At 39.6% G+C, this 13795-nt stretch overlaps 1 protein-coding gene across 4 annotated transcripts in view; it reads left to right on the top strand.

Moving 5' to 3' along the window:
* The window catches only part of LOC133516534 (uncharacterized), an 80217-nt gene that overhangs the window by 48808 nt on the left and 17614 nt on the right, over positions 1–13795 (top strand). For all 4 annotated transcript variants that reach the window (XM_061849524.1, XM_061849525.1, XM_061849526.1 and 1 more), the window contains 9 exons: positions 860–1046; positions 1787–1977; positions 2962–3207; positions 3933–4169; positions 6032–6364; positions 6852–7017; positions 7853–8783; positions 10652–10847; positions 11916–12049. In XM_061849524.1, the coding sequence (XP_061705508.1) occupies positions 860–1046; positions 1787–1977; positions 2962–3207; positions 3933–4169; positions 6032–6364; positions 6852–7017; positions 7853–8783; positions 10652–10847; positions 11916–12049 (2621 nt within the window). The remainder of the gene's footprint in view (positions 1–859; positions 1047–1786; positions 1978–2961; positions 3208–3932; positions 4170–6031; positions 6365–6851; positions 7018–7852; positions 8784–10651; positions 10848–11915; positions 12050–13795) is intronic.

Raw genomic sequence — 13795 nt, 5'->3', positions numbered from 1 at the left:
TTTCCATGGCGGTGTTTTCTTAGTGCGTAACCTGTTATTCAGAATACGAGTGAACGATTGACGAAAGTTATTATTTCAATGGTTAATTTCAAATAACAACTTGAAAATTTAGTTAAATGGATAGAAAATGAGCCATCCATTATAAAAAACTGGAATTAAAAAAATTATATTGAGATTATAAAAAATACAACGCTCGGAAGATAACAAAAAAATTTTTTTTTTGTCTTTCAAAAATAGAAAATAAAATGGTACCACTCGATTCCTTACATTTTATTGAAAAATAAATTGTATGACAACTATACACATAAACGCAATATTTCAGGGTCAAAATGGCAATTTCCTTGATCTTCCATACATTTAGGACAGACTTATATGATGTGACGTCACATCACCTTATCATTTTGTTAGAGGCGTTTCCAACTTCGACTGCGAGCGTCAGACTTTAACTGTCATTTCTGATCTATGTGTTGCTTAAATGCCATGAGTCCTATATAGACATTTGATCCTCAGGAAAATCAAGATCGTTTGACATTATTTACAAAAAAGTGGCTGTGACATAATCGGACAGACAGACGGATATGACGAATCTATAAGGGTTCCGTTTTTTGCCATTTGGCTACGGAACCCTAAATAACAGTCAAGTAGCCGATTTCAAGCACAAATCAAGGATGTCAAATAAGATTTGACTATTAAAGGTGCGATCTTAATCATATTAATTGCCTGTGACGTTTATGAACTCTTAACTTAATAAACTTACTGTTTTTTTGAAAAGTCAACAAAATTCATAGTTTATTTTGTGACAACCAGTTTAATAAAAGTCATTCAGTCAAATTTAATCCGAATCTCTTTTATTCCCTAGATCAACAACCTGGAAGAGCAATCGGACAACCACGTGGACTTATTCTGGCCGAACAAGACCGCCGCGGTGAACACAACGCACACATACACGAAAGAACCCGCTAGCTTCAGGCAGGCGGGTGTTGTTTCCATCTCGCTTCCTCTTGCGAGGCAGCATCTTGTCAACACCGACTATGTCTACGTACAGGGTATGTAATCCATGCGAGCATTTAACGGTGTTGTTGACCAAATTGGTCGCTAGATGGCGCTGTACCGGTCGACACGTTTTCTACATCGCGCTAACGATGTGTCGAACTGTCGACGTAGAATAATTAAGTATTAAGTGTTACGTTTAGATTATATTAAAACGTAGTGGTTATATGCTCTTTGTTTTCTATATAGGACCGGAGTCCGGTATTGTCCGGTCGACTCTATTTTACATTTAAAAAAAAAATGTCTGAACATACGCACGTTTTCTAACAGTCATTTTTTGTCATACCTACTCCATAGGGAGCGTGCATGAACTGTAGGAGGCAGCACAGAGCACAGGAGCCGTCAGATTTTTGGCGCGAGGCGTAAATGTGATGTTCATTGTTCCGATGTAGCCCACAAGATGGCAGAACCTACTATGCAAGTATGCACAATAAAACACGTGACGTGGCAGACCCTCCAACGCGCACGGTCCCTATAAGGACGGTGCGTGTTGGAGGGGCTGCCATCTTGTAGCCTGAATCGGAAACATAAACATGTACATTGACACATCACGCCAAAGCAAGTGCTGCCATCTACCGTTTTTATACGTTTTCTTGTGCATTGTGGTTGTGGTTCTGCCATCTTGTAGGCTACATTGGAAGCAGAACGTCACATTTACACCTCGCGCCGAATCTGACGTCTACTCTGCTGCCCCCTACAGTCTATGCTCCCTTATAAAAAACCTTATTTTACACAGGTGAAAAAGAGAGCACCGGCAACGCGACTGTAGACTTCGACCTCGAGCGTTTCGTCCAAGCATCCTTCAGGCAGATACTGAGCAAGAGCTCCAGAGACCTGGACTTGGCCACCACCGACATCGAGGTCGTCAATGACCGCATGCCGGTCGGCGTCAAGTATATACACGAGTATGATGACACTGGTAACACTGTGAGTATTAATACTGATGTTTTAGTAGGCTACTTAAGAGCAATTTCTAGCTGAGCAACTTTTCAAATCTCGAATTTTTGAAGGTATGATTCTGTCGCGCTGCGGTGGGCGGGAGTGTATTTGTGTGATAAGGACAACTGCAGCTCGGACTAAAATTCCCACGCAACAACTCAAAAGTCGAGGTTCCCTCCTCCAAAACGCAACCAATTATTATGAAATTTTGGAAGCTGCAAGAGGAAGAAATAATCTATGCCGCTATGTTTAGAATTTTTAGATATTTGTTGTCATATTTGTATACTGCGCCTTTTTTTGCAGCCAATTCAGTTGAGCCGATTTTCGAGGCACTGGAAGTTTCTGTGAAATCAAATAATCTAAAAAAGCAAAACAGCGGCACAGATATTGATGATATTGATCTTATCTGAAAAAATCATTGCTCCCGGTTAAAAATCCAGGGAGGAAACAGTCGAGAGCGTTTGTATGCAAGAATCGCAACTAGGAATTCCTCTTAAAAGCTATGATAATGGTCGTAATATAAGTGCTCTCTGAATCTGATACAGTTATGAAAATAACATGCATTTTGATTAAATTTTTGAAATCAGGTGCGAGTCTAGAAATTAGAACAGGATAAGTATAGAAGGCTAATTAATTGTATAATCAACCATTTTGTCCAAACACTTTTCTGGACACATTTTTTTGGAAGTAGCAGTGCCTACTGCGTTTTGACGTTTTTATATATCCAGTAGACGTAGCGAATCTACATTTAGTAGGTATTTTTAGATTCTAAATAAATATTCAAAAAATATTATAATAACCTACATTTCATTCGGAAAATGTGCCCACTAAAAGTGAGACGGCTGAAACGCTCTAATTCCATTTTGGATTGAAATTTAAAAAGAAACGGACTTTCGTCTTGTCTATGTCTGCAAAACAAACCAAAATACCTGTTCTAATGACAGACGCTTTCAATCTAACTTCAAATCCCAGGATGTTAAACAAGCGACCGTCTTCCACCTGCAAAACGCCACGCGCTTCAACGTGACCGGCGTGATGGACGTGTTCACGTACGAGGCCGGCAAGAAACTCAAGCTGACCGCGATACACGGCAACAGGACGTTGACCTTCGAGAACGAGTATGAAGCGATCGACAAGGAGCTTAAACAGGGCAGCAAGATTAAGTGGGCGGCGGATACTTGGATTAATTATGATTTGCACGTGACTAATATGACCTCGGTAAGTTAATTTTCTTATTATGGAACTTTTAGATAATTAGATCCTGTGGGAACTTTCATATACAGGGTGACCTTAGCCATTGGACAAACCCTGAAATCCCACGTAGGGTTACTTCTCATGAATGCTCTGATGTTAATATTTTTTAAATTAGAACAAAAGAAAAAAAAATCGAACAAAAGTTATGTGCAATAATCGTCAACAAAAAGAAACACACTGTGTTAATCTTTGGCAGTGTTTTTGACAATTTGTTCGAAATATTTGATAATGATGACATTTTTCAAAAGTCAGAAGCTTATTAGCGTCATAAATAAGAATAATAATCAAAAAGGTCGAAGAAGGTTCCATACTATTCTTTAAGGATATTACCTTAGGAGCTACTAATACATACAGGCTGCTGGCTGCTCCAAAGTAAAATATGGTAATTTGTTAATTTCTTCGAAACCGCTACACCGGTTGTTATGATACTTTGTACACTGGTTCTAAATACCCTAATGCATATGTACATTTCGGCTTTGTCCAATGGCTAGGGACACACTGTATATGTGTTTTGGTATCATTTTTGACATCATGGCATCGTCTTCCATTTCTAAATGAGTCTGGTAAGGTCGCCATGTAAGGTAAGGTTTCGAAGTTAAGTGGAAACGACTGGAACTGAATTTCTTAGATCATTTCAAGGTGAATCTCGTGAAAAAATATCGAGTTGTTATCAATTTAACTTTGTTTAGGCGGAGACCGAATCGCAGCAGCTAATAATGAACGTCTGGTACCCGCTCCGCACCTTCAACCTCGTCGGCATATACCGACTACAAGACACACTTCTCGACGGCAAAGCTGTTCTCAACTGGAACGTCCGAGATGAGAACAAGACAGCGGAACTGAGGGGCAAGTGGGAGAATCCGCCGGCCGAGGAGGGGAACGTACACGCTGTAGATCTGGCACTCTCTCATCCGTCTTTTAGAAAGGTCAGTTATTGTTTTACGAATAGTTCTGCCTGATGAATCTTTTTAAATGACATGAGACAAGGTTTATGAAGATAATGTCTAAGTGTGATTTGATGATTTCGGGAGTGTTTTTAATGAGATAGTACAGTTCTAATACTTTTCATGAGTTAGGTACTATTTCTTTGCATGGTCCATAAATATTTTCATAAAGAAATGGCTGATTCACAAATATTTTTTCGATACTGCCGTCATTTTTCTCTGTTATTCTGAATATCACTGTAATTAAAAGGTAAAGCAAGTGAATATTCGTTTATTTTTTGATACTTTTAATTTTATTTTATTCGAACAATAATTATACTGTCACTTACTTAATTATTAAATATATTTAGATTGTTATAAGAGAAAACATTAAAATAATTACAGAAAATAAATAACAAAAATATACGTAATATATATTTTAAATTACAAATGTAGAACAATTTTAAAATTGTATCTTCAAGAATTAAGATTGTTTCAGTAACCGAAGCCCAAAAATAAGTTGAAGATGAAGCAACTTATACTGTATAATATCAATTTTGTTTTCAGACACTATTTTCTTCTTTTCATCCTGTTACCCTCTGCTGAGGTGTAGAGCTCTAGTCTTCCACTGACTCCGGTCCTGATCAGACGCTATGATATTCTCATCACTTTAAGAGAATGGCTCTTGTCGGTGGAGTAGACGCCAGTTTTCGCGGTCCTCGGCCAAGTTTCTTTAGGTCCCTGTAAGACACGACATTTGCTTTTCCTTTTAGTTGCTGCGTGTAACTTGCTCGTGGTTTTCCTCTTCCTCTTCTACCTTGGATCTTGCCTTCCAAAATAGAAAAAAAGTGTCGTGTCTTATCAAGTGACCTATCATTTTGCCTCGTCTATTCTCTATGGTCCTTAGTAAGTTTCTCCTCTCTTGTCGGCGCAGCTTGATGAAGTTGTCTCCACCTCGGTCGATCTGAAGCCAGCCCTTTAGTGTCCTGGTACGACACGGCCCCTACATGATCCTTTACTTGACTCATATAACTTTTTCTTGGTCTTCCCCTCCCTCTTCTTCCATTTATTTTCCCTTCTATAATGTTTCTGATGAACTGGTCGTGTCGTAACAGGTGGCCGATCATTTTTCCTCTTCTATTTTTAATAATGCTCATTAAGCTTCTCTTTTCCTTCACTCTTTTTAGGACGGCTTCATTGGTTACTCTTTCTGTCCAACTTATTCCTTCCATCCTTCGCCAACACCACATCTCAAATGCTTGTAAATGTTGTTCATCTCTTTTATTTTATTCCAATATTACTACTTACTTACTTACTCCGTTGGCTCAGCGACCCAAAATGAGACTTGGCCTCCGACACAAGACAGCGCCACTTTTCTCGGTCCTGTGCGACCTCTCGCCAATTGTCGACGCGAAGCTCGCGCAGATCCGCCTCCACCATGTCGCTCCAGCGATACCTAGGGCGTCCGATAGGACGTCCTCCTGCTAGGCGACCCAGGTACGCTCTTATAACTTTCCGATCTTCGTCCATTCTCTCAAGGTGGCCCAACCAACGGAGTCTGTGGGCTTTACTTTCTCCCATGATGATAGGTTCAGCCACTAGGTCTTCAAACTCACGGTTTTTAAGGACTGTCCAACTTCCATCCGGTCTTCGTTTGGGGCCCAGTATTTTACGGAGGATTTTCCTCTCGGCAACTAGCAGCATGTTTTCTTCCTTGAGTGTTAGTGTCCATGCTTCGCATCCGTAGGTTAGGATTGGGCGAATCAGGGTCTTATAGATTCGGATCTTGGTGCGTCTGCTTAGAAGCTTGGACACTAACACCTTGTGAAGGGCTGCCAATATTACTAACTCCCATTTAATTTCAGGACGTGACCCTGAAAGGCACCTACATCACCACCCCGTCCGTCATGTCCAACCTGTCCGCGGAGCTGCAGTACTCCGACTACGACAACGAGTACCTCCGCCTGCGCTCCGTCCTCACCGACAACTCCAACGGACCCATCAGAGACTACAAATTCGCGCTCAAGTGCACACACCCGTCGACTAATCTGGACTTGGACATGAAGTCGGATATAAATATACATAGTCGGTGGTATTATCTGAATAATTACTACAAGTTCCAGAAGACGTTGTTCTATGAGAAGCTGAGGAGCACGAAGTTTTTGATGGATATGAATAAGAGTTCGGTGCAGTGGGAGGTATGTGTTTTAAACGTGTTATTATTTTAACTCTTGATGATTCTAATGAAGCATTCCATGATTTTGTCTACCGTTGTCCAGTACAAATGCGATTTTTTGAAGATTTGCAGGTAAAAGAGTTTCCTTTTCTCTGACTAATGGTCAAAAATATGCAGATAATTAATTGCCTGCTTTAATCGCCGAAAAAAAAGTCGCAACACAGGAAATAAAATGCGTCCGTACGGGACAGCGGTGTCTGATATACCTATAACAATAACTACTTGTAATTCTTAACATTGTTTATAATCCCATAAAAAACTTACATTCCAATTTTTCTGCTATTGTCATTCTAATTGCATATCGGATTTCTGATGTGTGCTAATAAAGAGTATTCTATATATCTCAATGTTATTAACACAAAACTTAATTCGAATATATATACGTAATATCCTGTATATAATTAGTTTTTACTTATATTGATAACAAATTAATACTTAGATTTTTTCAGCGCGCAAACGAAACATACTATTACAAAGTGAACGGTAAATGGGACCTCACATACCCGGATTATCGCATTTTTGCACGCGTCAACAAGCCCACCGGCAACGACACTGGACTTGCCACACTTTCTATGAAGGACCTGAGTTTGATTGGACACTACAACAGTACTGATGGTAAGTTCTTTCTCTCTCTCTCTCTCTCTCTAAATTATAGCATTTTCCCAAATCAAATGATCGGCAACGACACTGGACTTGCTACACTTTCTATGAAGAACCTGAGCTTGATTGGACACTACAACAGTACTGATGGTAAGGTTCTTCCCTCTCTCTCTCTCTCTCTCTCTAACATATCAAGTCAAAGAGACCGGCAACGATACTGGACTTGCCACGCTTTCTATGAAGGACCTGAGCTTGATTGGACACTACAACAGTACCGATGGTAAGTTCTTTCTCTCTCTCGCACGCACTGTCCCTCTCTCTCTCTCTAACATACCCGGATTATTTCATATTCGATCGTCACCAAACCGACCGGCAACGTTACTGGGCTTCCTGCAGTTTCTATGAAGAACTTGACCTTCATTAGATACTAAATACAATAGGACCGTTCCAGTGCTAGGTTTTTATATTAACTTCTTCAATTTTCTGGGGAAGCTACATGTGGTGAAGAACAACTGAAGATCAAGTACATAAAAAATGGCATATTGTTTTTAAAAGTCGTTTCTTTTTTTTTTGCAAAACTTTATTACCTTCCTTCCCCCTTTTCCAGGCATAGTACGATTTATCGACCACATACGCGCCAATAGAATTTCGACCTTAGCCATCCGATTTAAAGTTCAAATTAGATTGCACTTTCGGAAAATATGACTTGTCTTCAGCGGGATTTATTTGAATATATTTGAATTTTTTGGGAATACCTTGTAGATTTGTGCGGCCTGAAAAAGGGTTAACGATCATCTGTTTGTATGTACGTAATTCTTTCGCAAATTGACAATAACTTACATTTTTGCAGATATATCCTACCACGTGGTAGGTATGATCGTCGACACCCGCTCAGCAAAAATGAACGCGTGGCGAAACTTCGACGACGTCACCACAGTGGATCTCGCATCCTACATCCGCCTCAACCACTCCCGACTCCTCACCAGCTCCATCATCTGGCGACCCACCATCTTCAGCGAGATCAAGCAATCTGCTGTCTACAGTCTCAAATACATGTACAGCCAAATCAATGAGACCCTGGTCATACTTAAAGAAGCGCCCATGGAATCCCATTTGGCGTTGAGAAATATTTGGAACGATGCTAAACCAAGAATACGCGATTTCCTTGATGATTTAAATGACTTACACGTAATTAAAGATGATTTGGACACATTCGAACAGTACTTAAATGAGTCCTATAACGCGAATGACTTTTACGTTAAAGATGTAGTTGAATTCACTTATTACGTTTTAGACGAAATGGCGATTAGAAATCATTTAGAAAGTCTCCCAGGAATCGTGAATGACATGTGGGGTATGATGGGCAATACAAGCCAGTCTATAAAACAGAGCTTGACATACGTCGTAGATACAATCAAAATGGCTTATTCGAATTTCTTAGATTCCGCTAACAAGTTTTTGGACGCCGATTTCATGGATTTAGTATCATCAAGGCTTGAATCTATGATAATGCAATATGATACCTTCGTGAGAGACTTACATATGAAGTTGTTGGAGTATTGGGAGTCTACTTATGTGAATGCGACAACTAGACTTGCCAAATACTGGCATCAGCTGCTGAAGTCCATGGAGCCCCTGTTCTTCAAGGTCCTGCATTACACTGAATCGTTTGTGTTCACCGTGTGGAGGGGAATCATGGATTTCTTCTATAAGCGGCAACAGGAGTTGACGGACAATCATTACTTTAATTATGTGTCGACGTTTGGACAGGAAATGGACAAGTAAGTATGCTTAAATATGTATACAACTAGTGGCTCTAAGCCGAGTGACGACTGAATCGACTTATAGTATTTTATGCAACAGTTGTATAGGAAGGGTCAAAAAAGGCGAGTGGCGTGAGTTACAATGTGAGCCGGAGCCGAAGGCGTAGGCGAACATTGTAAAGGAATACGCCACGAGTATTTTTTGACCTACTTATACAACGTTGCATACAATATTTTTCCTACTCACGCCACTCGCCTTTTTTGACCCTTCTTATACAACTGTTGCATAAAATACTATTACATGGTGTTTATTTAATCACCTGCAATAATTTACAGGGATATTCCTGAGCCTAGTTCATACTGAGCAACTTTTACTATGAGACCAACAAAAAATTGGCTGCTTCATACATTTTGGCTGTCTGACCTTGACATTTTCTATGGGATATTACTTTTTTTTTCGCGATTTTGGGGTTGGTCCCATAGTAAAATTTGCTCAGTATGACCTATATATTCAAATAGGAAATAACAACCAACGGCTTCTAGTCTAGTCTGTAGTGATCCTGCCTACAAAGCTGAAGGTCCTAATATGTTCGAATCCCGGTAATGGCATTTGTTTTTGTGATGAGCACAAATATTTCTTCTACAGTTATTGATATTTTCTATGTACAGTCAGATGCAGAGAAAAGTGCCCTAGCTGCATAGTACAGAGTGGGGAAGTAGGTTACCTTCATACAAACGCACCGCGCGCGGCTTGTATTTGTGCGCCATAGCCGACCGGTTTGGCCTAGTGGGTAGTGACCCTGCCTACGAAGCTGATGGTCCCGGGTTCAAATCCTGGTAAGGGCATTTGTTCGTGTGATGAGCATGGATATTTGTTCCTGAGTCATGGGTGTTTTCTATGTATTTAAGTATTTATCAATATTTATGTATTATCTATATATATCGTTGTCTAAGTAGCCTCAACACAAGCCTTATTGGGCTTACTGTGGGACTTAGTCAATTTGTGTAATAATGTCCTATAATATTTATTTATTTATTATTTATAGTATCTTACGTCGCCGCACGCACACTCAAACAAAGGCCCCAACTGGCGCACTGAGAAACGGGTCGAGAATCTCGACTCGAGATTTTGTTTGAGTGTGCGTGCGGCGACGTAAGATAGATACTATGACACACATACAAGCCGCGCGCGATGCGTTGTATGAAGATAACCTTCCCCACTCGTTGTACTATGCCCGCTGCATAGGAGTTTGTATGTAAAGGTGCTAAGCGAATAGTATTGCTGACTGTACATTTAAGTTCCCATTTATCTGTCTATATTTTATACGTGTCTCTACCCTCTGGACATAGATGAAGGACGTGTCAATAAGAGTATTTCTCACCAAAAGTCTCATTCCACACGCCACAGTATTATAAATTAACCGAGAAATTAATGATTTACGATTTTTTAGGTATGTTTATGTAATAAGTAGTTAATATATATGTGTTTTTATGTATGTACTAATATAGGATGTAAGTTTTTCGGATTAACTAACAAAATATGGATCAGATGGTCTGAAATAAACATTTTTTTAAATACTTCTTAACAGCCTGTATGTAGATATATAGTAATTAAAAAGTATGTCATGTCACTAGTGTCACTTTAATTCATTGTGAAAGACTAATACAGTATGCTCCAATGTTTTGTTGATTATTTGAATTAATTTAATTAAAAAAAAATTTATAATCAAATAATTTACCATATTTTTTGGATCTCTGTCAATGTCTAGAGAGTAGAGACACGTTGTATATACACTAATCTACCCCCAAAAACAAGTCTTATTGAGCCTAGGTATCTATTTGTGTAACATTGGCCCGGCATATGTATTTATTTGGATATCTTACAGAATCTACAAGGATTTGACGACCAACGACCTCCTGACGAACATCAAGAAGTACAGCAGCAAGTTCTGGAACGTGATCTGGGGCAAGATCGAGAAGTACATCCCCTTCAAAGAAGAATTCGTTCAACTATACGCCGAGTTTAAAAACGGCTGGGAGAACTTCTTGAAGACTCAGCAGGTCGTTTATGTGAGGGAAAAGGTAAGGGCTATTTTTTGTTTCGTTAACTTTTTAAATTCTCAAATAAGGAAGTAGAAGAGAACGGGATTCGGCCTATGACTCAGATGGAACTTAATTGGGTACTTGACACATGTTGAATATTATAGGTAACAAAATTTAGCTAAATGTTTAGAAAATGAACAACACATTTTTTTTTTGACTTAAAAAAAATGGTACCATTCGATTCCTTACATTTTATTAAAAAAATAAATTGTATTACAAATATCTACATAAAGGAAGCGGTGGTGGCCGAGTGGATATGACGTCCGACTTTCAATCCGGAGGTCGCGGGTTCAAATCCTGGCTCGTACCAATGACTTTTTCGGAACTTATGTACGAATATCATTTGATATTTACCACTAGCTTTTCGGTGAAGGAAAACATCGTGAGGAAACCTGCATACATCTGAGAAGAAATTCAAAGGTGTATGTGAAGTCCCCAATCCGCATTGGGCTAGCGTGGGGACTATAGCCAGAGCCCTCTCGCACATGAGAGGAGGCCTGTGCCCAGCAGTGGGACGTATATAGGCTGAATTATTATTATTATATACATAAACGTAATATTTCAGGGTCAAAATAGCAAGTCACGTTACAATATCATTTTGTTAGAGGCGTTTCAATCGTCGAGTGCGAACGTCAGACTTTAAATCTCATATCTGACCTTTGTATTTCTTAAATGCCATGAGTGTTATATATACATTTGATCAGAAAAATAAAGATCGATTGACATTATTTACAAAAAACTGTCAAGTAGCTAATTATGATGAGTAGAACTATTATTAAAAGCTTCTGAGGAGACTATCTACAATCACTTGAATTATTACGTAGTGCCTATACGTATATGTATTTTTTTTTATACTACGTCGGTGGCAATCAAGCATACGGCCCGCCTGATGGTAAGCAGTGTCCGTAGCCTATGTACGCCTGCAACTCCAGAGGAGTTACATGCGCGTTGCCGACCCTAAACTCCCCCCCCCCCCCCCCCCTCGTTGAGCTCTGGCAACCTTACTCACCTTATGTATACAAGTATTATGTTTTTTTCTTATGACAGTACAAGGAAGCCTACGAACGTCTGAAATGGTGGTACGACTACTTCATGATCGGCGAGGCGTGCGACAAGATATTCGACATCGTCTACGACAAGGTCACCGACATGGCCAAGACTGCGCTGCAGTACGAGGAACTGTGAGTCTTATTATCATAGCCAGAGAACTCATTTTACTTTGATTTAATTTATAGGGCCTTGTGAACTCAAGACTGCGAGCAACACCAGAAAGGGAGGCGGCATTCGTACTATTTCCCCTCTGCCGAAGCATAGGTACAACTGTACCTATGGCGGTGCATGTTGTGACTCGTCCGTACATAAAAAGAGATCGAGGTGTGCAAAATTTGTCTTTGGCGTGTGTCACTTTCTATGTATTTGTGTCGTCATTACACAAGGGATTTTGTATGTAGTGAGTGAGAAATGCGACTGTGTGCACGTTTCCCCCCGCAAAAAATGGCAGAATGATTTGTAGTCGAATCGACGGAAGCCGGTGTTGCTCGAACCAAAAAAACAAAGTCTGTCGTCAAAAAACAAAATTATATTCTAAGGACAAAAATAAAGTTATCGCACAAAATAGGTACAAAAAAATTATAGTGTATTCTCCTACAAGTCAAATCAGTTTCTTATTTAGAACTGTCAAAATGATTTGCCAATATGGAATTTATATGAAGACTGTTATAGTGACGTGACGTGAAAAATTTAATATTATAATTATGGCAGGTATGGAAGGTAGAGGTAAGGAATGAAATCTCCATGTACTAAAAAGTGTCCATCAAAAAACCTTAAATAGGTGGCGCTAAAATACCTAGAATATTTGAAAAAAAAATCAAATCATAGACAGCGCACTTCACTCCGTCAATAACACCTAGGTTCCTAGGTTCTTAGCTATTCTAGCGCTACTCTGGAGAGTTTTGGAACTATTATTTATAGCTGATAGCTGGATACTTTTGCAACAGTTCTGCCTATGGAAATTGCATTCCTTACATCTAACTTCCATAATTATAATAATTATCTGCTGTTATATTTCGTGCATGGTGTGAATTAATTTATTTTAAATACAGAATACATCCCTATTGGCGGACGTAATGCCAGATGGCATTCATTACCGGTCAACCTTAGGGCCAAACAAATTGATCAATTTTTACTTACAGCTATTTGACGAATGGCTATTCTATTGGCGTTTTTTTTTTTTTTTTATAACGATAGGCAAGCGTTTGACCACGATCTCACCTGATGGTAAGTGATGATGCGGTGTACGGTGGAGCACGCTTACCTATGAGATACCTATTTACCCTAGCCTTGAAGAGACCCAGATTGTACTCATACGGAAACACAGACTCGGGCAGGGCATTCCACTCCTTGGCAGTTCGCATAAGAAATGTTGAAGCAAAACGCTTCGTGCGTATTTGTGGAATACCTACCATGAAGCGATGCCGGAGTGCCGATTGTCTGGTAGTCCGATGGTGAAATGGGGACGGAGGAATAAGGTTGTGCAGTTCCTCGGCACACTCTCCGAAATGTATCCTGTAAAAGATCGTTAGGCTGGCAACCTTGCGACGATGCTTCAGACTTTGGAGTCGAGCATTCGTCAGATCGTCATCATTAATGATTCTCTTGGCTCTCCTCTCAACTGACTCGAGCGCCTCAAGCTGGTATTTTGCTGAACCATCCCACAGATGCGAACAGTATTCCACACACGATCGCACTTGTGCTAGGTAAAGGTCGAGCAGTTACTTTTTAACAGATCTTTACTAGGCTTTGAAATAAAAGTGTTTTATATGTATTATCTACAAACAAAAATACATCGATGCTGGACGAGTAACTAGTGTAGACGATGCTGTGTATGACACAATTGTTAGATAAAGGGTTTTAAAGTTCTGATAATT

This window comes from Cydia pomonella, chromosome 3 (genome assembly GCF_033807575.1).
Source record: "Cydia pomonella isolate Wapato2018A chromosome 3, ilCydPomo1, whole genome shotgun sequence".
Classification (NCBI taxonomy): domain Eukaryota; kingdom Metazoa; phylum Arthropoda; class Insecta; order Lepidoptera; family Tortricidae; genus Cydia; species Cydia pomonella.
This window is presented reverse-complemented; position numbering and strand designations above follow the sequence as displayed.